The 25,651-nt window shown below is 40.3% G+C and overlaps 2 protein-coding genes across 4 annotated transcripts in view; both read right to left on the reverse strand.

Annotated features, from left to right (window-relative positions):
* The window catches only part of clocka (clock circadian regulator a), a 43,979-nt gene extending 34,208 nt beyond the window's left edge, over positions 1-9,771 (reverse strand). For 2 of the 3 annotated variants that reach the window (XM_049587642.1, XM_049587640.1), the window contains exon 1: positions 9,622-9,771. The gene's annotated coding sequence lies outside the window, so the exon portion shown is untranslated. The remainder of the gene's footprint in view (positions 1-9,621) is intronic. The other variant, XM_049587641.1, reaches the window with a different exon arrangement.
* A 4,563-nt stretch (positions 9,772-14,334) lies between these two features.
* On the reverse strand, positions 14,335-19,694 carry nmu (neuromedin U). Its single transcript, XM_049587876.1, has 10 exons — positions 19,505-19,694; positions 18,295-18,350; positions 18,157-18,204; positions 18,015-18,068; positions 17,811-17,840; positions 17,622-17,672; positions 16,545-16,619; positions 15,808-15,861; positions 15,419-15,461; positions 14,335-14,438 (listed from the first exon to the last, which is right to left on the reverse strand). Exons 1-9 carry the CDS (start codon positions 19,653-19,655, stop codon positions 15,426-15,428), a joined length of 555 nt encoding a protein of 184 aa, XP_049443833.1. The 5' UTR covers positions 19,656-19,694; the 3' UTR covers positions 14,335-14,438; positions 15,419-15,425.
* Between the last annotated feature and the right edge of the window lie 5,957 nt (positions 19,695-25,651).

Raw genomic sequence — 25,651 nt, forward strand, 5'->3', positions numbered from 1 at the left:
CTCAAGCTTTAAATGACGTCACCAGTGCAAGATGGCAGCCCCTGTATCCGGATGTTTTGGCATTGTCTATCTTTATATACAGTCATTGGCGTAGAGGCATAGCAAGGTGTATCCATGGCATTGTGTACATTTTTATAGCTATAAACTTGTTTCTGAGTGTTGTCCATGGCTTTTTCTTAGAACTTTAACCCTGGGGCAATGTGCAAGCAGCTCAAAGTTAACATTTTGATCGCCCAAAAATGGGCCTCATTCACAAACAGTGCGTACGCACAAATCTGTGCTTAAACTGTGCGTACGATCGTTTGACGCACAAATCCGGGATTCATCAATATTTTCTTACCCGAATTTGTTCTTACTCTGCGAACAAATTTATAACTGCCTCAGACCATGCATACGCACAAATGAGGAAGGCCGAACTGACTTAGAAAATGCAAACACCTTTTAAGTACATGCAGAGTCTATAAAACCACATTCATGAAAAAGAGATTTAATTAACATTTTTTAAAATAATTAATTTACTAATATATTGGCCAAATGGATTAAATTACCATGAAATTGACACACGTTCACCCTCATCATTGTGACAGTTAAAATATTAACAATAACATGAACAGAAAAACTATCACTCCATCAGCGTGCAGATGATCTGTAATGCCGACTGCCATATCCGCTGGCCAGGAGGCACCACGACTCATTTATTTTGCAAAACAGTACAGTGGGAATGCGTTTGGAGGCAGGGGCTGTGAGAAGTGGATGGCTTGTTGGTGAGCATCTTTTGTTCTAGTCTTTTATTTCAATTGTTTTAAGTTAGTATTTTCAGTAAGTCTCTATTCCGTTAATGTTAAAATGTTATATTGTTTGGGTGACCGGGCATATGGCCTTAAAACATGGCTGATGACACCATACGCAAACCCTGAAACCCCTCAAGAGGTGCGCTATAATAACATACATGCCCACACACGAGCCGTAGAGCGCACTTTTGGCGTGCTTAAGGGCCGTTGGATGTGTTTGGATCAGATACGGCCGGTGGCAAACTACTTTATACCCCTGAGAAGGTGTGCAAGATCATCCTGGCATGCTGTGTCCTCCACAATCTTACAATGACCCATGGCATTCCTGTAAGACCCGGCGCCATCACTTCTAACAAACTGTGAAATTTACTACTTCTCTCCTCGCGTAACCGCTTCCTTCATTCATGAATCAACTCTAGGCAAGCGGTTTCCTTATATGGAGAAATGGGGGCGTGGTAGTATGCTGATTGCAGATCGCGGACACGCGCCTGTCAATTTAGAATGGTTCTGATTTACTAACATACGCACGGTAGTGAGAACAAAATTGGCCGGTATGCACGTCATGAATCCGACGGTGATTTTGCGCAAGTACTTATTTTTTGCAGAGAGTAAGAACATTTCTGCGCAGATATTAGTGAATGAGGCCCAATGTCTTAATTACAGTAGGCCTGTCGTGATAACTGCCTTTGTTGGACAGTATACAGTCCTAGAAATAAATGCAATAAACAATAATCATTTTGATACCATCTTATTCCACGATTATAATGATAATAGCATAATAATGCAAGAACACTCTTTCAAAGAGCAACCCTACTTTATCACAGTTCACATGAATTACAGATGCACTTTCCAAACCAGACTAGCTCGAGGTTCTCCGTTTTATCCACCCCTTACTTCTCCACAGCTCCACATACTCATCCAAATATGGTCGCTACTGGCTTCCCCCCAAAAACAAGATGACAATAGCCAAACGCCACACTTGAGGCTTCAAAAGAGTAGTCCACAAACTCATTTTCACATGTTCAAAAGTTTAGCGAGTCTCTTCTCCCTCATTCTCAGAACCCATCGGCTGTATTCACCGTCTGACTTCTGGCAGACGGTGATACAGCCTTTTTGGCATTCCGGTTTGATTTGGGCGGAGGAGGCGAATTTCCGTTTCCGACTTCTGTTTATATATAAGTAAATATGCTGAACCATTGTGATGGATTAAGAGTTTGCAGTGATGCCAATTATGTTCCGCCTCATTAGTTCACCACACAGACCGTTTAACCTGGAAACAACTGCAGTCGGCTCAAACATGACTGGTCAATATCACGCGGACTACAAACAGCCTACAACCGGAAACCAGGGCTCTTCCGCTCTTCTTCCGGAGGCAAGATCTCCGGGGTTTGCCTACAGACTCTACATTCACTGAATGTAGAGTCTGTATAGAAACTACTTCTCCCTCATCTCTTCATCAGCTAGCATCACAGGAATCAACCTTGTACAAACTGAGACATGTGCCAAAGAGTTTCATCAACTAATGGACCATTATTTTGATGATTCTGTTTGTGATTAAGTGCATTAGGCCACTTGTGTCTGTTTACAAAGACTGTGGATTTTATTCTTTTGACAGGAAGAATCTCTCAGCTCTCAGAGAAAGGTCAATGTGATAGAAACAACCCTGTGTGGAAAAAGGATTTCTCTGCAACTTTGTTGCTGTGTGCTCAGAGAAACCAAGCACTAAAGTGAAACCAGTATAATTTATCATTAATCCCCTTTAAATGTCTCCTCTGTGTATTTACTGACACAATGAGCTCATTCAAAATATTGACCTTTTATTTTCTTCATGTTAGCTATTCACGGTAGCACATGTCATAGTTAATTTACTGGCTTATAAATGCACATTTTTATTGTCTCTTATTTAATGTCTGGCCAATATCACTCGTAGACGAATTTCGGAGATCATGCTTGTATTATTGTATCTCAACAAACTTATACCATAAAACTCCAATGTCCAAAAACTCATTAAAAACACATAAAAGGGTCTTAAAGCTGTCTTGGGTGACATATTCCTTCATTACAATGAACATGGTCAGTGTAGTGTAAGTTCATCTAAAGGTGTGTTACATGTCAAGTCTTAACAAATCAGCTCTGCAGTGATTGGCTGTCAAACACATTTTGGTAAATAAACATAATATTGTATTATCTTGACATATAATGTTTACCAAAGATGACACGACTAACTTTAAATGCCAGAACTTTAAATGGAGTTTTGCTTCCCTCTTAATGAAATGTAGACCTCAGCGTTACTATAATATGTGTTGAATTCTTTTATGTTCTGATTCCGCTGGTGGAAAGTAACTAAGTACATCTTTTTAAGTGCTTTAGTACAATTTTTAGATACTTGTATGTCATTTGTTTTCCATTTTATGCTACTTTATACCTCCACTAGTCCACTTCACTACATTTTCGAGAGAAATACTTTGACATACTGCTGACTTTGTAAATTAAGTTCACCCTAACAAAATAGACTCATTGTACGCTCATTATACTCTTAGCATAATGTGGTCCAGTACAACAGCACCTTTTAACTATGGCCTCAATAATAACCATGCCATTACAATGATTCATTTCAACAGGCAATATATCTCAACAAACAGCATTAATGACTCCGTGTGACGCAGACCAAATATTGGTGGCACAAGATTATCTGCCGCAGGGACGCGAGTGAGAAACGTCAGTCTATAGCCACAACACGGCTCCACTGGTGAAGTCAGCATATTATATGGCTGTCATGACAGTCACATGCTGCCTCCTAAATCTCCAGGCAATGACATCAAATAGAAGGAAGTGCTAAATGTAGTTAAGTACACTGAAGTACTGGTAAAATGAACAAAGGTAGTACTTATATTACATTAGATGAAAGCAAAAGTTAGGACTGTCACTGCTGAGGGTGCCTCACAAGTGTGACTCGTCATCAGTCAGGCCTAGGAATCTGACAAGAACTGGTTCTGAAAATGTGATGCTATTTGTTTTTCTCCAGTGTCCTAGGTTACGAGGATGCAATTCTTTCGGACCTGATGGGGTGAAATGTCTATTCTGTGCTGAACGTTCCATGTTTGGCATTTTTTTCTGGTTGCTGAGAGTTGAAAAATTTTGACGCTGCACTCATTACTGTCACTTTTTACCCTGCCATCCAATCAGGACACACAGCCTATTTCAAAGACCTACCACCACATCTTACATGTACAAGTGCTGAACAACAATAACATTAATTCATTTCATTTATTCATTTTCCGTAAACGCTTATCGTGGGGCTGGAGCCTATCCCAGCTGAATTTGGGCTATAGGTGGGGTACACCTTAGACAGGTCACCAGACTATCACAGGGTTGACACATAAGCCCCTTTTACACTGCCAGATTTTCCGCGAATGGTGGGTCATTTTGCCGGCAAGCTGCGAGCGTTTAGACACACAGAGCCGGATTGGCGAGTTGATCCGAGGTGCCCAATTTTCTGCCTCGTAGGGTAGACATATTGGCAGAACCCTTTCAGTTTAAACAGACTGAGGCAGCCTTCTGCAACAGGAGGGGCTGTTGATGACTTGTGGGATGAGCTGTTGATGATGCCACAGGTGCGAGCCACTGGCAGTGGATAAACAGGAAACAGCTGATAGCAGGAATTAGCGAGCAACTAGTAGCAAGAGGGAAACACAAACCTGACAGACACTGTAAAGATGAGCAACTGGGGAGACAAGGAATTGCGCGCCCTCCTTGTCCTCGCAAACGAAGAGTCCATTAACCGTCAGATGACGGGGACGGGGACGGTGAAGGTCGGGCCAACTTATGAAAGAATTGCCAAAGGACTGACTAGCCGTGGCTTCCCTCCCACGTCACTGTTTACGTCACACACTGAGCTACACGTTTTGTTACTTGCTCACGCCCCCCATTGCCCCGAAAAAGGCACATTCTGTATAAACAAAAGTAGGTAGGTGGCATTTTGCTGCACTCCCCGATTTTGTTTTTATACTGCCAATGCTGAAAAAAGACTGATTGGGCTTTCCTGCAAATTTGCACAATTCCTGTCTAAAAAGGGGCTATACAGACAGACAACCATTCACACTCACATTCACACCTACAGGCAATTTAGAGTCACCACCTGCATGTCTTTGGACTGTGGGAGGAAGCCAGAGAACCTGGAGGACATGCATGCTCCGCACACCCCTGGATCCAAACCCCCACCCTGGATTCGAACTGGGAACCCTCTTGCTGTGAGTCAACAATGCTAACCACTGTACCACCATGCTGCCCACAACAATAACAGTGAAGGAGAAATATGTTAATATACTGTAGGTTGTGTATTAATGTGTTTCCTTGCCCACAAAATCTCATGAACCCACATGGGATATATTGGTTTTGTATTTTATTTATTTATATAGAAGCGAGTGTCTAGAATCATGGGATTTAACTGCTAGTGGTATCGACAAATACATTTCTGCCTCCTCTGCAGGTCCTCTACACAAGCTAAAAACCCTCTGCTATAGTGTTACCTTTGAGCACGATAAAGTCACAACTGCAAAAGACTTTAGATGACGTCAAAGTCAGGGTCAGCTCCTGCAGAGACGGTGTCAAAACACAGAGTCAAGCCTTTAACCTCACGATAGCAGGTCTGACAAACTGTAGCACACATATGGTCGACCTTGACCAATGAAATTAGTCATATATGTGTATTAAAGAACATTATTGTGAAAGCCTTGTGCGTGTAAATCTGATCATGTGCCACTTTGTTTATTGTGGCACGTGAAATTTCTCTCTGATAATCGCCACAGTAAGATTAAGATGACACTGTAGAAGTCACGCTTGATACACTGTGAATGTGCACTTCACATTAAAGCCACTGCACTAAGCCCAAGGCCTCGGTGATTACGCAGCCACTGAGTCGACTTTTTATTCCAACTAATCTGCAGAAGCAAAACATGAAACCTGAGAAATACACTACTGTAAATTTACAAACTTTGGCATTCATTAACAGGTCTCTAATCAATGAGAAGTGTCCCAATCTGCTGGCTATCAGTATCAACTCGGGATGTACAGTACTGGCAGTACCACCACCACCTCTTATCAGTCAACTGAATGATTCCAGCTGCAAGTCTGCGTTAGCCTAAAGCCGGAGAACATCACAGCTGAATCCACGCAGGCTCCTCTGTATCGGAAGAGCCTGATATGACAGCTGTGTAGTAATTACATTATTAGGCGTAGAGCGTAATAATGTAATCTGTATGTGTTTCTCTCCCCCTTCTTGTCTGACAGTGTTGTCAGTCCCACCCCCTCTTCTGCTTTAAGACAACATGCCAACACTCTGCTGCCAAGTTTGCCCACTATTTTTTTTTCCAGAACTGCTGTATACAATACACACAACACAAATAAAGTGAAAATATATGTGGGCAGTTTAAGTTTTTAAATACACTTGGAGAAACTTATCCAGTGTCTAAAAGATGCCAAGCAACAATGAAACACACTAGACAGTAGTAATGATCTGCTTAAATAGTTTGCTTTCCTCACCTGCAGCCAGCCAGAGGGCCAGCAACAAAGAAAGGTGTCAAAGTATTTTTCCATGCTTCAATAACAGCTAAACCTCTGCTGTGTCTGAACACGCCTGCAAGGTAGGCTATTATTAATTAACAATGGCCTCTTGGAAAATGTGACTGTCTGATTTCTGCACGCATAGAAAATGCATGTACAAAATCATGACAGACTGTACAATTGTTTCTGATGGTTATGTTTAGCTTGTAGGAAATATGAGGTTGAGAGTATTCTAGTTCTTCATAAAATCAGACTGTGTTATAATGGGAATTAAAACAGGAATTGTCATTTCAGCTGGCTTGAGTATTTAGGTAATCATTTTTGGAAGACATCTGACCTGATAAATGGCATACTGATGTATAGCTCAGCTCTACTGCAAATGACCCTCAAAACGACTGTTGTTGTAAGTGTTTAAAATATAAAAGAAGCCATTTCAACATTACCTCAAACAACAAATATCTAAGTAAAGTAAACATTAAAAAGTTCCATTTAAAATCACAACTTAATCACATTATATTATTGCATTATGTACAGTGCCAGACCATCATGTCGCAACAAGTCTGAATTGAATTATAATGAATCACAGGCTGCATCAGTGGTTCCAAACCAGGGGTCCAGGAACTCCCCGGGGTCCTTGAGGGAGTTTCAGGGGGTCCCCAGACAAAAGGAGCATCGTTAATCTTCACTGTCAGTTCACTACAGAAGTGGGCCAATGTGAATAAGAGTCATGAGAGTGACCATTATGATCATAGGTTTCACTTCCTGCACTCCTAAACTGTAGTCGACAAGTGCAGGATTCTGGTCTTGATCGTGTGACAACCAAAATGTTTTCAGATGAAGGTCCCTGAAGCGGAATATTATCAAATGGGGGTTTGTGTGTATTAATTTAGGGGGTCTTGGCATGAAAAAGGTTGAGAACCACTGGATGAAGTGTACTTTACTCAGTGGAGTTGTGTTCAAAAAATAGTATTTGCTCTGATTTACTCATGGAGAGCTTGGAGTTCACATCTGGAGTAAGGCAAAATCAGTGGTTCCCAACTGGTCCAGATTTCTCCTTAAGGCGAGTTCACATTACACAATTTTCACCCTGATTTTGCGTCGCGGAGACACAAAATCAGTGTTCATACCTGCCAATGTGCGTTTCTGTCATCGGGAGTCTCGCCAACTGTGTTACGACCTGTGTGTGCACACCACAAGACTTCTCCACCGAGCCCTCACCGACAGAGCCCCAGATAACGCGGTGACGTCACCAAACTTGGAGACGACACATCGTAAAGGCATGGATATTCTTCCCAGTGTTGAATCCGATCTGCCTCCAGGGCCTGGGTCCAAACACAACGCGCTCCCCGTGATCCTGTGGACGCTGCCGTTGTTGTTGTTGCTTGCCGGCTTGTCAGTGTTGCCAGATCTTGGGAGAGAAACAAGAAACCAGGGCTATGGAAACAAGCCCCAAAGAAGCAATGGATAGGGAAAGGCAACATTTAGAGAGCAAGCCCAAATAAGCAACTCCACTTTAGAAACAAGCCCAAAAAAAAAAAAAAAACGCAACCCGACTACCAATATTTTTAAGTGACTTTACAAAAAAAACAAGCCCAAAGTCCTGCGGCTTGTCCTCCTCACATTTCTTCCGTCCTCCTGCATGCTGACGTGGGACGTATCCCGCCTCTCATTGGCTGATGCTCTTTGTCAGTCGTGTTAGACTTCTCCAGTTTTCTAGCACACCAGATATCCAGTCCCAGTCACACACGAGGGGGCGACTTGCTCGTAGGCTTGTTCACACATGAGGACTCGTCGTGGCAGACTATCTGCCGACTCACCTCCGACCTAAGGTGGCTCTCAAGATCCTCTGCGACGTCAAAATCGCAGTGAAAATCGTGTAATGTGAACTAGGCTTTAGTCATTAGGTCGAGGTCAACACAGTTTAATACACTGAGTGTTATACCTGCATTTGACCATATCGATGAGCCAGTTTGACGTCTCTGTCAAGTAGCCGTCTGGAAACATCACTTCAAAATAAAAACTCTGTGCTGAAAATTCACTAGACTTAAAAATACTGTTTTTTCTACAAACTTGAGATGTTTGTGAGTCCAATTGGAATGGACCCACGACCCACCTTTGGACCGTGACCCACCAGTTTGGAACCACTGAGCTAAATTATAAAAACTTAAAATCTGAGTTGCCATCCAGGCTTTGACACAACATGAACCTGATTCAGAGATTCAACATGCCTGTTTGTGTCTCGATAAATTACTGTGGCAAACACTCCATAATTGAAAATCCAGCTTGGCATCCTATTCTGCTGACATTTTAAAGAATAAACTTTTTTTTCACATCACATGAAGCAGCATTACACATTTGTTTCATATGCATGTTGCAGGATCACATATATAAAACACATCTGATCCCCATATGAGGCTGCGTAACTGATCATCCAGTTCCTGTGAGGCTAACAGGTATGATCCAGGTCCAAGTTACACCTCTGGACATGCCTGACAGGTAGATGAGCGAGTGAATACGTGAAGTGACTGTGTGATCAGTTCCATATCTGTTGAATGGAGAACAGCAGGAAAGAAACATGCGAAACCAAGACTGTGGTTTTGAGGAGAGACGCAGCTGTCACAGATCTGTTAATTAACACCGGGAGGAAACAAAATCAGACATACCGTTAAAAAGAGGCAGTGGATTTGGAAAAGACCGAGCCGGTGAGATGTGTACGGTTGTCACATATGTTAAGTCACCTGAAGTAAAGTCAGCCTTGAAGTGACAAGCCCAGGTACAACACATCTATCTGTCCATATCCCCGCTGCCGGTGATACCGGCCGGCACACCGGGCAGTGATTGCTATGAGGCTAACGCCACCTAGCTTGCTCGCTAACGTCAGTTACAGCAACAAAACAAGAGCTTTACAGTTTGCCACACTTACTGCGACACATGACACACACCGCCATGGCACCTTCATCATGACACATTAGATACCCGGGGTTTTCCTGCTGCGTAGCGACTTTACGTTGCCATGTAGCGAGCGTTCAACTCGTCCGCAACTGAATGTATGTCAACCCACTTTTAGCCGGAGCTAGCTAGCTAGCTTACATGCAGCATTAGATAAGAATGTGGGTCACCGGGCCTTTGGCCAGACTCTGTCACCAAACAAGCGCAGGCAAAACTGTTTCGTTCGCGGCTTTACGTGTGTCGACAGTACACAGACAGGCTGAGGATGTAAGCGGTAAAAACACGGAGCGGAGTCCAGCGGTAGAGGTGTCACACTTACCCCGAACAGTCTCCTCTTTCATCGGGATATCCCTGCACCCAGTGGCGCTGCTGACGGTTGACTGCGCAGCGCTGAGGCAGCTCACTGGAGTTGGAGCTGGAGCCAAAAGGGCCTGTCGCTGCTACTCCAGATAACATCCAGGTTCAGTTACAGTACAACCACTGCACACTTACACACAGGTACATATGTTACTGCTGTTATTACATAGTTTATTTAGCTAATAGAGTTTAGCCTGACTAAAACCTGCCACATTAAACTTTTATATTTGCGCCTCCTGTCTGCACTTTTGCTATTTTAATGGTGTTTTTTAAACTGTTAATCATCTAGTAATTCATTTGAACTTGTATATCTTTTTTTCTCTTTATTCTCTTATTGTAAATCTGTATCCTTTATTATGTTTTATATTTTATTGTTCTGTAAAGCACTTTGAGTTGCCCTGGTGTATGAAATAAAGTTGCCTTGCCTTGAACCACTTGTGGAAAAGCAAAATTCAAAAATAGTCCATTGTGCCTTTTTCTCCTTATTTTTAGTCACGTCTTATACATTAAAAAGCAAAAAAAAATAAATAGATAATGAATAAATGGGGGTACTATTGTGTGACTGTAAAAGGTGCAGATTTTCTTTGTTTGAACAGTGTTTAACCAAAAGAAATTATATTTATTCATTTATTTTTAAATTATTATTATTGTTATTATTGCATTTTTATGTGTCTATAGTAGCCTAAAACAGATTTTTTTTTACAGAAAAAATATGGCCAAAATATTCTTTCTGAACCCTCTTGAGAGGTGTTTTATATCATTAAAGGTTTATAAAGCTACCTCGTTTCATAGATACCTTCCTATTCAATATACCAGACAGACAGGTGTTGTGAGTCTGCAGGTTTTGCATAGCTACATTTTTTTATTTATTTGTTTGTTTTTTCAATGGGACACAAATGAATCCAGATTTGTGAAATATTAAAGTGAAGTCAAATATTGTTTTGTTCTCCTGTCTGCTCTTTGAACGAGTGTTTTCGGATTAATTGTCCATCAGATTGTTTTAGCATTTTCCACATCTCCGGCGTGGTAGTCGTCACCATGGCAACAGCCAAAGCGGCAAAAACTGCAGTACCATTTTTGACCACAGTGATGGAGTCAATGGGCTGGTGGCGCTGTTTCGATATTTTAGTGGGAGAGACTAAAAGGATGAATTTAATTGTTCTGTGTTTGAAAAAATGTGTCATACAATGCAAATTTAAAGCCCTTACTATCTTTTATAAAGTACATTGTCCTTATGTTATTTACTATTCTTTCAGGGACACTGTTCTGTCACATTACAGCATCCAAACACAGGTTTTGCTTACCACCATGATGATGATTTGCATGCATCCAGTGCTTCTCCTGCAAGCCTCTCTTGCAAACTGCTCATGTCAACTTTTAAATGTAGATTTTTTTCATCTACTGACAGCAAATCAGCAAAGGCAAAAAAATTACCCACTATTATTTCTAGTATATCAAAAGCTGTCCCAAAATATGAGGCCTGCAAATTAGTATATGATTTCATGCTGATATGTTCTTATCTGCTTGGGAGGATGCCAAGTGGGCAAATTGGTTAGAAATATTTTTCTGTTACTCACACAACATCCTCCAGTCAACAGTCTTACTCTTGTTCTCAGGTAGTATGAGTCACATGGAGTGCTCACAGGAAATAGTTTGGAAGTTAGCCCGAGATTATTGATTCGAGTCCAGCATGAGGTGTTGCAGCGGTGTTTTATTTTACAGAGTTGGCCAGAGGAGCCGTGATATTTTACACAGTGGCTCATTCTGTTCTGAAAATCTAAAGGCTCTCAAGCTAGTTAAAACTTCACCGTGAAAATGCACGTATTTATTGTTGTTTGTGGTTAAAGCACCTTTTATGGCTTGAAATGCAAGCACATTGAGACACAGCCAAAAAAATGTTCTGTTCTGTTCTGTAAAATGTTCCTGTCAATATGGTGTGGGGTTTACTGTGGTGCAGCTGAAACAATAAAGAGCTCCTGCCATGTTGTACTGATACTGAAGATAGCACAGAGAATACTAATAATTCAACTCTCTTGAACCTTTCCTGTATGAAACTTTGTTTAGACTCAGATTTAATGTCTCCAAGGGGAATGTCAGACGACAGTACATACAACAGCACACACTGACAACATACAGTGACAGTAAACAGCGCCTGCAGACCTGTTCAGCAAGGCCTATTGTTTAAGACATTGGTTCCTAACCTGAGAGTCCTGATCCCCACTAGGAGTTGGGGTCATGAGGCCTTCTTGATTTTAAGGCCTGGTGAATGGCACTCGAACGCCTCGCCATCCTTCTTTCTGCAGGGTAGTCCAGACCGCTTGAGGCTAGTTACCAGCTAATAACGAGCCAAGATAATTTAACGTTAATAAGTTAGCGTCCTAATAAGTACACTACGGTTTGCAGGCAGTAAGCTGTCACTGAGAGAGGTAACACACTGCTCCACCTCTCTTTCAGCTGAAGGGTCCTTGGCTTGAAAAACAATGAAGGTCCTTGAATTAAAGGATAACTTAGGTATTTTTCAACCTGGACCCTATTTCCTCATGTGTATGTGTGCGTATGATTCATAGGTACAACTCGTTTTAAAATTGGTTCAGTATTGAGGGAGGCGGATGCAGCCGGCAGCCGCAAAACAAGCTAAAACGGCATTGAATATAATATGAAATTGCATTAACTATGACATGTAGGGATCGTCGGTTTACTAACAGATGATAGAGAAGGGGTCCCTTAAGACGATGGCACCACGCAAGCCCTTGTGTACCTCAGTGCTCTGTACCTGCACCATAAGGGCAGGCACAGTATAGGTGTAGTGTAGGGTAAGGTGTTGACTGAGTGGTGTTGTGATACCATGTCCTGCTGAGGTGACAATGCGTTCATGGTTTTGTTGTTTAGCTCTGTGAGGTTGGGTGTGGGAAGACCAATTATCCTCTTAATTGGTTATGCATGTGAGTTTGGCCCAAATAGCAACAGACAACATGTGGGACAGTACAGGTAAATGGGCTAAATGAAGCTCTGGTGCAACAGTAGGAGGAGCTGGGGGGCCAACATGGAATCCTTTAAGCGTTTGGGTGACTGATAGTCTCTGGTGGCTCCTTTGTTGGATGTCATTAGTGTGCTGGTGGAAGCTGAGTCTATTGTGCAGTGTCACTCTGAGGTATTTAAACTGTCAGCTGTTACAGCTGTTTGGTTATTGATGAGAATGGGATGCTGAGGTGAGGGGGGGGCAATTATTATTTCCTTTGTCTTGCTGACACTGAGGTGAAGATGGGGACCCTCAGTGGGGTCGCCAAAAAGCTACTGGAACACATACCCACATCCACTTTGGTAACCTCATCAACTCCCACTACATCACTGGTTATTCTCACACCACCGGGTGACCCTGACAGTCCAGAGCAGATCTGTGAGGACGGCAAGAGTGACTGTGTCGTCTGAGTATGTGACGTAAGCAAGGACTGGAGGGTGAAGACTTTTGCAACCATTAGTGTAAAGTGTGTACCAGTGATTGCATCAGTCCATCAACCATCACTACCATAATTATATCTGTCAACTTGATGTGCAAAATGTCAGCTCAGTTGAGGAACTTCACTACACTGGTACGGACAGAACAGATCTACACTTGTAGGATGCATCATTTTATCGTGCTTCTGAAAGTGATCAATACTTTAGAAGGCTAATGAAAACATATTTAAACCAACTGTAAGCTTTAAATAAAACCACTGCTGTGCGTACAGTTTCATCTTACTGAAACCACCTTGGATGTCTACTGATATAAAGATGGTGACACCTACTGTTGATGACAGTAATTACATATTCAAGGCAAATAGAAAATGTAATCTTGCAAGAAGAAAGCAAAAAGAAAAGCAATTTAAACATTCTGAAAAATTGAAACTGGCACATTATGAATTCAGAGCAATGCTCGCATATGTTGTCATCACCAGTTTGTGTGAATTAATTTCTCTTCCTGCAGATTTCCCCGTGTTGCAGGGGCTGTAGTTTTATTATGAATCTATGAGAGGTTGCATTTGTGTTTTCTAAATAGGGATGTTTTAATACTTCTTTTTTTTCCTAGATAAAAAAGGTATGATATATTCAAGTTGTCATTTTCAGATCATAATGATCTCTCATGTAAAATTAGTGTTTAAAAAACAGGAGCAGTCCAAATATTCTTGCATAAATTTATGTTTTTTTTTTCTTTTAGCAGCTTTGCTTGTTCACTGTGTTATGGATTCCTTACTTTATGGTCATTGTTATGAGGCATACATGCAGCATTAAAAGGTGTTTTATTAGTTTTTATTTTGTTTTAATTCTGATTATTCAAAACTGTGCTTAGAAAGTGTTATATTTAATGGTATGTTTATGTTTCTCTCTCTCTAAAAAGAACATTTAATGCCAAATAAATGCTTTTATTGTGGTTGAAATATTCCTGATGAATGTTTAACTTCACTGTACAATATGCAAGCGTTCATGTGAATGTAAGACTGTATGTATCTGCATTCATTGGTGCAAGCAGACTCTTTTTCATAACGCGTAGCAAATCAAATTTACACAACTACACCCGACCACATTGTAGCAGTTTTAATGCAAATGACACACATATAACACAAAATAAAATCTGGACAAATGGAGAGTATTTTAATCATGTTCTCTGTGTACATTCAGACATCACTGTACAGCAGTGGCAGAGGGCTGTGGTTAAAGTCTGGATCACTCAGTCGTGGTGCAGCGGCTCGGGGTCTCAGGGTCTGTGTTGTCTCTGTACACTCAGCTCCAGAGGTGGCGACTCTACCGCACATTAATACACACGGTTAGATGATGATTACAGGAGCAAACACACATACATTAAACATGGTGTTAGCAGCTTATAGGTCCTTATAATGGAAACAGTAGCTATTACCACGGGGATAATGACAGGGTTTCAATGGCAATTAGGGACTTTATGAAAATTACTAGGGTGGGAAGGAGGGGTGAGCCTCAGGGTTGTTATGAAAGGTCCTCCAGAGCGTTATTAATAACTTTTTTGGGCCCTCCTTTGAAAGTGTAACACCATCTCCCCCTAATATCTAAAAAAAAATACAACTTTCTCAAACATTTGTAAGTAAAATAGATATTTTAAACCTTAATTTTTGACAGCAGCAAGCTTTAAAAATGATGCACCTGTTCAGAAGGTTAATGAGAAAGTGTGTGCCATGTTTCAGACATTGGCTATTGATTATGATGGGAAAGTAAAACCCTGATAGGTGTAGCACTGTACTCCTTTGCATATGGTAAACCACACATTTACGATTAATAAAGGTGATAAATAATTCCCAAAATAAATCAAAGGAGACGTCCTTTTTTGCCCAGATTTCTCAATCTTTTTAAGGCAAGGATCCCACACATGATAGAGGATATATCCTTTGGAATAATTTGTGGGAGCCTATTTTTTTTTTTTTTTTTTTTACATATCTGTCATCTTAGTTATGTTAGCAAGCAACACAAGAGAACACTTCTAGATTTGTTAAATTAAAAAGTAATCTGCAAACTATTTCAGATTTAAAAATTAAAATATTATTGATTGAACTATGAAACTTTTTGTGATAAATAAATGTTTTATTCATGGAGCCCTGCAGGTCCCTGGACTCCACTTTGAGAATCACTGTTTTGGCCAAAAGAAAAATTAGGATACCCTTTTAATTTTTCCCTAATAATTTCCAGACAGTCCCTTAAGCTTTTAAATGTCACTGTGACATGTCTATTTAAGATGGGAAAAGAAAATGCATTACCTTTAATTTACTCATATTCTAAGGATCTTCTTCCATTTCGTGGCTGTAAGTGCAAAAAAAAAAATTAGTTTAATGTCCATAATAGTTTACAATGATGTTAAAAAGCCCACCTGGACAGACTGTATGTATGTGCATGTATGTATAGACCTGTATGTGTGCGTGTAAGTACATATATGTATATGTACTTATTATATTTCATATATATGTATAATTCCTAAATTGTATTTTCTTGTATTTGTACTTCTTTGTTTTTCATATTGAATGACATTGCACTGTAAAGCACTTTGTAACTCTGGTTCAGAAAAGCAGAAATAAAGTTTATTATTATAATACTATCCAGAGGAAGTTATTTTAATTATTCTAATTTTCTGATATAAGCACGTTCATACCCGATAGAGGAAGTAACCTCTGCTCTGGATTCCCCCAGGTCCCTGGAGTTCAGCCTGCACAGACACAAAACCCACAGAATTTAACTTCAACAGGAGAATATCTTCTCGTCTTATTTGCCTTATTTCTCTTTGTGTTGCTACAACTCTCCTCCACCAGCCATCAGCACACGCTCAAAACATCCACATCCAAAGCAAACACTCTCTACGTTTCTCACTCTCAATTCCTCTGTGTCCACTTTGTGAATGTCAGCGCTTGATAGCATTGAGGGATAAGTCCACCTGTCAGCTGCACTAATTTTAGACCATAATTACTCGCAGCTTGGGAAAGAACAACTAATGTCGACTGGGCTCGTACAGAGAGTGGGGAGAGCTGCCCGACATGAAACAGCGTCACTGACATGTAAGCTCAGGAAGGGGAAAACATATGTAACAAACACATTTCAGTACTGACAGTTACAACAAATATACAAGGCACTACTTCTGTGCATGCTGCAGTTTAATGATTTTATTTTCATCTGCTCTTTCTGTATTTTTAACCAAGGAGAAAAAAAAATCTCTGAAAACATTCTTTACACACAAAACAGGATTTCACATCACCACTGATTGCATACAGGGTTTTTTGTATGTTAAAAAAACAAAGTATTTGTTCTCAATATCTTTGTTTTATCAATCAGTGGCTTTTTTATAAAGCACAAAAAATGGAAAGTGAAAGGAGAACTAACATGGGTGGTACATACGCGCATTGAGAGTCCTCTCTCTCTTCTGGTATGGAGTTGGGAAACTAGACGCAGGAGAGGGTGCAACGGAGGGGTCTGACAAACAAACACACAGAAAGAGCCAGACAGCTCCGCATGGACACCACAGAGATGATCTCCGTTTCATCTCCAATAAAAACATGCACGACCATGCAACAAACATCATACAAATGCCTCCTGATGCCTTTATTGTAGCCTCAGCATCAGTGGTTTGATAAACACATCACATTCTGCATTATTCACAAACCAGTGATGGAGGAGCAACATGACTTAATATTTCATATTTGAAATATGGTTTGTTGTGGCAAGTGAATGTGCATCCTCGAGTGTTTTATGGGTTTGTAGGTTCAAATGAACATAAAGGAAGATAACACAATGCATGTAAATAATCATGACTTATTTCATACTGACGCTAGACGATGTAAACAATTGAATTTACTTTCAGTTCAGCTGCACAGACCCATCTCTCTGCATCATCTTTGTTGACTTTTATCTGCTACATTGCCAGAAATCATTTGTAGACATAAAAATTAAAGAAAGAATCATATTTAATTGCAAAAAATGTACTTTAATATCTAATAACTGCAGACAAATTTTGCAGTGCTTATATTATATTTCTGCGACCTTTCCCTTTTCTTGATTGACATCTGTGCTTTCCAGTATGAGTGACAGACAAAGAGGGGGATGCAACATAACCCAAGTTCTCGTGCAGTCTGACATGCAGAACACAGAACAAGAAAAACAAGCACTGACAGAAGGTTTCATTTGATAACCATGGATGTGAGGATTCTGCATGTTTGCATCCATGTTGCAGCGTTTGCCTGCATGCATGTTGGTGCTCATCTGTACTGGTACATGTGCACCTGCATGCATTATGGTTTGGGAATGAAGTTCAGTTGCCTATAATGGCTTTAACAGTGCATTAGATTCAGGCATTTTAAAAGTATCACACTAACTACGCAAAAAATGCAGGTTACATAGTTGTGAAACAAATCTGAGATGCTTTGTTAGGTCAAGCAAAATTCTGTAGCAGATGCAGGTTGATATTTTTCAACTCACCACTCTGTCTGACAAAGCAGAACTTTGCTGTCTTGAGTAATGAAATAAAAACTGCACATACAGTGCTTGATGTAAGTAACAAAAAACAAGCTGATAGAAATTTGTCATTGTCACTTCATGTCATGTCTCTGTGGGTCTAGTCTAACCATTTTAGGGAGCTCTAATAAGAGAAATACAAGTTGTACTTACCCTTTTACTATTTTCTCGCACTTTCAGTTCCTGGGAAAAACGACAAACAAAATGAGTCTTTACGTTGCTTTCACTCTGCGAATCTTTGGACTGTACTCAAACAATCAATGTTTCACTGTGCCTTTTCATACAAAATCTAATGTGGAAAATTATCTATTGCTCGTACGGTGACTCCTCACTTAGAGATTATCGACCATGATGTACCTTTGACTTCTGAACCAGCATCAAGACACAGAGTTCTCCTAAGACATCAGATGCCTGGAAAAATGAGAAAGAAGAGCGACTGTAACAAACAAACAAATGTACTAAAAACTTGCACAACAAGTCAGACTCACACCTCACTCACCCAAAACTTCAGGTCTGCAGAGAGGTAGGATGAGCACACAGCATCTATCTGTGGAGCAGCACAGAGGATGATGGACAGGCACACAGACAGGAAGGATGAAGGTGAAAGAATGAAAGCAAACGGCGCTGTGGTGCGTACCTGGCTGAGGAGCTGTCTCTGATCTGTTGTGGCTTGCTGAAGTTCTGCTGGAGCACCTTTGGTTTCGTACACAGGAAAACACAGTTAATACACAGCGAACATTTTCACATCATCCTCACAAAATATACAACATTCACACATTGAGCTTTTATTGACAGAACAGTAATGATGCATGCTGCTTTTCTGACAGTCTGCTTTGACATGATCGCACTGGGAGTCTGTTAGCAGTGGTAAAAGCTTTACTGTAGAACATGGAGGGAGTCATAGTCCATAGCAAATTTCATTGACTCTTCTACTTTTTAGAATCTGTCTGCTCATGTTGCAACAAAGAAAACAAGTCGACAGCATCCCTGCACCCAAACTGATGGTGGAGCCACTGTGACATCACGGGAAGAAGCGACTGTCAGTCTACATCTACGCACATCTCAGTCATTTGTGATTTCATGTCAGAAAGTCGACACATCGAGCCAGAGGTCGCACGTTTCTGCCAAACCGTGAGTTTGATGTCACATCAGCTGGGGAGCAAGAATGACAATGATGGACAGATGGCTCCTTTTAACATAAATCATGATAGATATTCAGAGTTTTGAATGGAGTCACTGGAAATAATGATAAAAAGAAGAAGTTTAAATTTTAGTTTGAAAGTCATATGCATTAATCTACCTGTGTATTCATCCATCCATCCAGCCAGGTATTTGAGGAGGAGCACATGACTGAAACAGTTGGGGTCTATTGCCAGGAAATTTTGGTGATTTTTTTTATGCACTAATTTTTCCTTTTTCTACTTTAATTTGTTGTTTTATTTTATTTTATTCAAAATAAGAGTGTCCGTGTGCCCTAAATATTGAGTTGGATCAGAATCTACACCCTATCAATTCATAAGATTAAAAAAAAAATAAGATAAACTCATACTTGCTATGGAAACATATATTTAGTTATTAGCTGGTATTAATTTATATTCTTAATATATTATTTAGATTGTTGAATTACTAAAATGCTATGGTAACTCTTTTACTTTCTTGTGGCTTTAGTATCCTTAGATGATTTTCCAAAATTCCCATTTTAACTCAGAGAACAAAGAGATGCACAGTTAGAAGCTGAATGAAAAGATACAGGTAAAAGATTTAAAAAAAAAAGTCAGATGCTGCCTACAGAGTTTTATCTTCCAAAAATCTTAGGTTGAAATAAATAAACAAGATGAGTGACTTACTTTGGCAGACTGGGATGGTGAGGATGATGAGCAGGGCTGTGAGGGTGACGCTGGCGGTGCTGAGGGGACTCACGCCGCCGCTGCTGAGGCTGTGCAGGCTGCTGGAGGCTCCGCGCTGCGCATGCTGACTTTGGCTCTGGACGGTCCTCATGTCCCTGTCTTGCTCTCGCTGCTCTGTCTCGTCTTGAGTGTGTGAGTGTGTTTTGGTTTAAGTCCGCTTGACTTCTTGCTCTTCTGAGAGTTTCTTTCTCACGTCAGAGGAATATGAAGGCTCGTGTCACACACACCCCTCGCGCGCTGACACTTGGCTGCGTCATGACAAAGTTAGATTGGATCAACAGGTTGGCTGAACGGGATGCTCCGGGGAGGTGTGAGCGCTCATGGAGAGACGGAATAGTTAAAGTAAAGGTAGGGAAAGTGTAAAAATCCAGCTGGTGACCGCCAGAAAAATATCAAGCAACTTTATAAACTTTGTTTCCTGCAAACACCTGTTACTCTTACTGCACTTGTTACCTTACAGAACAAAGGGAAATCCATTATGCGCTTATTTTATGATGGTTATTCTGTGTCTGAGAGATTTTAATGCAGGTCTGTGACGCTTTTTGTGGCTGTAGTTTGTTTTGCTGGATTGCATTAATGTATTGTGATGTGTGGATGTAATCTGAGGCTGTTTCAGCATCTTGATGCCAGGAAAGAAGCTATATTTATACATGTTATACTTATCTTGAAAGGCTATTTTGGCACAAACACGTAGTGTAGCCTCATTTTTCTGTTGTAGTTATTGTTATAATGGTAGCTACTGTAAGTGCATATGTGCTAGCAACCTTACACCAAGATGTAACTCAGAGTCAACATTTATGTATATTCCAATAATTAGGGTGTCCTATTCATCTGTTAATGTGAGCCAGCAGTAAAAATGTGAAAATCATGCACAGATGCACTAATCAAAACCAGATTTTTAGATTTTATTTTTCTAGATTTTAACTTCTTTTATTGTTGACTGTAAGGCAAGGCACGTTTATTTATTACCTCTCAACAACATGGTTGTTCAAAGTGCTTTACATTGGATATTAAAAAGCATTAAAGGTCCAGTGTGCAGGATTCTGGGGGAATTATTAGCAGAAATGGAATATAATGTAAGAAGTATTTTTTCTTTAGTGTTAAATCACCTAAAAAATAATAATCGTAGTGTTTTGTTACCTTAAAATGAGTAGTTTATATCTACATAAGGAGTGGGTCCTCGTTCATAGAGACCGCCATATTCACCGGCATGTTTCTACAGTAGCCCAGAATGGACAAAGCAAACACTGGCTCTAAATAGGGCCATTCATGTATTCATGTTTTTGAGTTGGCCACCCTAATTGGCAGCCTCTTTGCCATTAGCCAACCCGGCCTCACTCCAAAGTTGTCGAAATCCGGCGCTTGGCAGTGACACTGACATAGAAGCAGTCATATAACATCGGCACGATAAACGGCCGGTCGCTGTTACAGTTTAATGGCGCCCGGCAGCGTCAGGTTTGAATAGCGTTGGAAGAACATTGGTTATTAATGTAAAACTGCTTTTTTCAGTGTTTTTACCAGTTTAAATCAGCTGGTCTGTTTGTTCTGGAGAAGAAGAGACCTCTGTGGATAATTCCACTCCTGCAAAAACCGGGTGAAGTTTCAGCTGATTGCTGTCGTGCACATGTTCACCTTTAAGACAAGATGTAAAAGAAAAATACGGCAAAATAAAACAACACATTTTAATTGCTGTTTTTAACAGGACAACAGAACAAAACACGCTATATCACATAATCAACACACATGCTCACTGTCCCCTCTTTTTTTCAAACAGAAAACACAGACAACATCCTATCCAAAAAAACAAGGGGGAATTTAACATACATGAATCCAAAAATACAAATATGTCTTCCCTAAAATGATCCAAGGCTGTTCACAGCTGTTCAGTGCAACATCAATATGAGACACAACCTGGACGACACACAAACAGACATACAATGGCGAAACTACACCAGTGACATCTGAATCTACCATTTCATTATACCAGTACAAATTTAGTCAGACATTCCCTCTGTGAGGCTCAGAAAGGAGCCCCATACTTGTTTGAAAATATCTTCCGTCCCCATTACTCTGTATGTGACACATTCAAATGTTGCCAGTTTTGTAATCATCTCAATCCATTCATTAAAACAACATAGACGATTCCCAGTGTCTCAGTATTGTTGTACATCCTGTTGTTGTAGCCAGATGGACCCAAAACCTCTTTTACATACGTGGGATTTTTAGAGTAGAATAGAAGTGGCAATCAGAAAAATTTCGAGCCTTTATTCTTTATGCTGTATTCAGGACCCCCATTACTTGTTACCTCAGTGACCACTACTCTTCCTGGGGCCCACACAAAACGCAAAAACAAGACAAAATATTAAATTATGACATCATAGACAATTTCACAACATAGAAAAATTTAAATAAAACCCAAACAGTAGACAGCAGTAGTTATCACATTAACTCACATTTACATTGTCATCACATCAGTAGATCACAAAAGCAAACCAACAGCGCCCATAACTAAGGCTCATAAAGTTTAATGTAACTGCACGAACTATATGTGACTGTACAAAACATGGTTGTACACCGAGGCATCACCCAAGTGAGCTCCACAAACGTTACATCATATGCTGGTAAAACAGAGTAACCTGGGTTTATTCCATATCGACAAGACTGTGTACGTTAAAGTTTTCTTTAATGCACTGGTCTTTGGTAAGATGGCATAAAGACGTGAGGGCTGTTTGTGTGGTGCATTAAGACTGCATGGTTCTTCTCCATGTTGGCAGACAGACAGATGGTTGGATGGTTCGTAACATTCAGTGCTTTATAAACTAGCAAAATAAATTATTTGAGAACTGGACTGACGTGTCCACTCGCTCTTCGTGAGAACTACGCTTCTTTTTTTGAAATTAAAGTTTAAAATGTGGTCATTAGGAAAACATTACTGCATGATATCTTGCTCTCACCTCACTTGTGTGATGGAAAACGTTATTTCACGCTTGAGCAAGTGGGAATAATGAGTGGTAAGCTGTAATGCAAATATTTGTCAGGTAATTTGGAGTTGATTCTTGTACTTACTTTTTTTAACATTTTCATAATGATAATATAGATAATATTTGGTGACATATTTGTTTCATGTATAAGAAAATGAAGACCCAATAATGGCCATGATGGTATTATTCATAAATTCATGAATTCAACCAAACTAGGAGATTATATCAGTGAGGCCTACAGTGTATTTTTAAACAGGGATCGGACCTAACTTTGAAAACTCACATTATTTTTGCATGAATGTGTTCAACTCAAAGCTTTGGACACCACAGTTCAGCACACATTATCAGTATATTAAATTATAAGTAAAATTGTGTGAAATATGACTTCAACTTTTGTCTAATTTTCAATACATTCACAGTTCTGCGTCAATTCAAATTACTTCCTTTATTTGAGAGAGTCATTATGGACCATTACTAAATTACCTTTCCTCATAAAACTCCGGTAATGTGTTGGTCTTTGTGCAAAGCTGCTTGTGTGAAGGTATAAATACTCTCCGGCACTATAATTCATTTTTATCTGTTACAATAAACCAGAGACATAATACAATAACAATCACTGTCCTGTTTTATTCAGCAGAACTCCATGAAAGATTCACTGGATTCAGAGTAATATGTGACACATTTGCATTGTGGTCCCAGCTCGGTGTATTTTGTCACTTGCGCAGAACCAAATCTTGTTTAAAAAGATAATATTCTGATTCATCTCCCAGTCATGAAACACTGTGCAAATAAAGTTTTTAAGGCAGGATGCTGTGAAACAGGAGACAGGCTTGACTAAAACAACAGTTCTGCCCTCGTCAGTCTTCAGAGATCTGTTGTGACTTTGTTTGAGCTCATGAGTGGCAAGAAATGGAGTGCACTGATGACTGAGCAGTTCCAGGGAGTCACTGGTCTCATCCCCACCCTTGTCATCCTCCTACACTAATCTTTCTATCCTCTTTAATCTCCCATTTTTCCTTATTATTATGAATTAAGACTCAACAGTGGAGGTCAGCGGGCAATCATAGCAACAGGATGATGGGATAGCCTATATTGTTTTTGCAGCATTAGGAGGATCCATTCATTAGGCCACACAATAATGTTTCCACAATAATGTTTCAGAAAGCTTTCCTTTATCCGCCGTTGTGGGAATAGTCCACAAATGTCGTGCCCTTTGAAGAGTTTTCTATTTATATGAAGTTGACTGGCATTTGCATGTGCTGGTCTAATTGGTTTCCTTGAGTGGAAACCCAAAGGTATTGAGGAAAGGATGTTGTCTGTGATTCAAACACTGACGCGCCTTGAAACTACAACACAGATTATTGTCTTAATTCTGAGCCATGCTCAAGGACAGAGCCAGATATGTATTACCACTATACTAGAACTTTGAAGCTGAATTTGCCCCAGTATTCATATAGTTTACACAACCTACTCACATCTTGACAAATTTGGGGACTTTCATTCATTCAGTCTCTGGCTTTTGTCTATGCTTTTGCACCGAACAAGAGTTTGGAGTAGCTGGCCTTCTTGGAGTCTCTGGATGGCACCAAGGAAGGGATACCATCTGAGGTACTTCAGTGGTCACATCATTGAGAGCTGTGTCCGTATAATCGGCACAAAATCACATTTTCAGTGAGTGTTGGCTGTTGCCAGAGTTGTCCCTTGTCACTGATTCTGTTTGTGGTTTTCATGGACAGGATGTCAAGGTGCAGCCGGGGGGAGGAGGGTGTGCGTTTTGGGAAACTCATAATTTCTTTTCTGCTCTCCTCATCAGATCCTGACCTACAGGAAGTACTGGGGTGGCTTGCAGCCAAATGCAAAGCAGTCAGGATGAGCGTCGGTGGAGGTCCGAGTAAGGCAAGAAGGAGGGGAGGTGGATGGATCCAACAACCACCAACGACTTTCACCCGGGAGGCCAGTGTTTGCTTCTCATAAGATTGTGAAGACAAACCGTCTTCTTTTTTCCTTAACATAGCCATGTGTGTTTGTTGTTGAAGGAAATAAAACATCAGTTCGAGGTGTTGTACCGGTGTAGTGCTTTTATTTTGAAAGAGACTGTAAGCAAACTGTACATTTCCTGTGAAAACTGAAGTGTACTTTGAAAACAGACAATGCATGTAACAGACAGAACCTGACACGGCGTCCCGGAAGGCGTCAACCAACGCACCTAGGCTACCTTCCTTCATATCTCGACATGAAAAGTCCATGACCAAACATCAATATGTGACGAGGTCAGAGTGAGAATGTGCTGGGATAATGGTGGTTTTCTTTCTCTGGGTTGGGAGTGAGTTAGTACCCCAAGTGAAAGATTTCAATTATCTTGGGGTCTTGTTCTCGAGTGAGGGTAAAATGGAGCATGAGATGGACAGGTGAATTGATGCTGCCTCATCAGTGATGTAACAGTCTGTTGTGGTGATGAGCTGGAAGGCAAAACACTCTGGGCCCAGTGTCATTAATTAAAGCGATTAAAGTACAGAAACAGACCCACCAAAAAACATCCATCTCTGACACAAAAGATGTCATGAATGGAAACGGGAGGAAAATGAGCAGGGAGAGTAACCTATTTACAAATCACATCCTCCTACAGAGACCATTAGTTAACCTTATAAAACATGGCAAGCCTCTGAGTTTGTGTTTCCAAATTGTACAAATCATGAAAAATAATCGCTGTAAACAGCTGCGTTTGGCTCATGTTGAAACCTCCTGCAGACTGCAGTGAAACATTACACTTCTTAATTTTGTTTCAATCTTGTGTTCGGAAGTTGCTCCCTTGGCTAAAAGGCTTAATGTTCAGTGACTGTGTTTATTAAAATCTGTTTCAAACCCAAAACAATCTCACTGCAAATGTGGCTTTCTAAATCTAAAAATGCTGCGAATATCAATATGAAAATATTCTCTTTAGATTATCTCAGAATATTCTATGTTAATACCATGCTGCTTAGATTGGGTTGCAAACTAAACCAGAAATTGACGGTTTAATATTACATGTTACTAATAAGGGATTATTAACTTCAGTCATGAGGAGCCTGAATGTGAAGCAGATCTTTGTCATAAATTTGATCATTTT

Source organism: Epinephelus fuscoguttatus, linkage group LG10 (assembly GCF_011397635.1).
Source record: "Epinephelus fuscoguttatus linkage group LG10, E.fuscoguttatus.final_Chr_v1".
Taxonomy (NCBI): Eukaryota; Metazoa; Chordata; class Actinopteri; order Perciformes; family Serranidae; genus Epinephelus; species Epinephelus fuscoguttatus.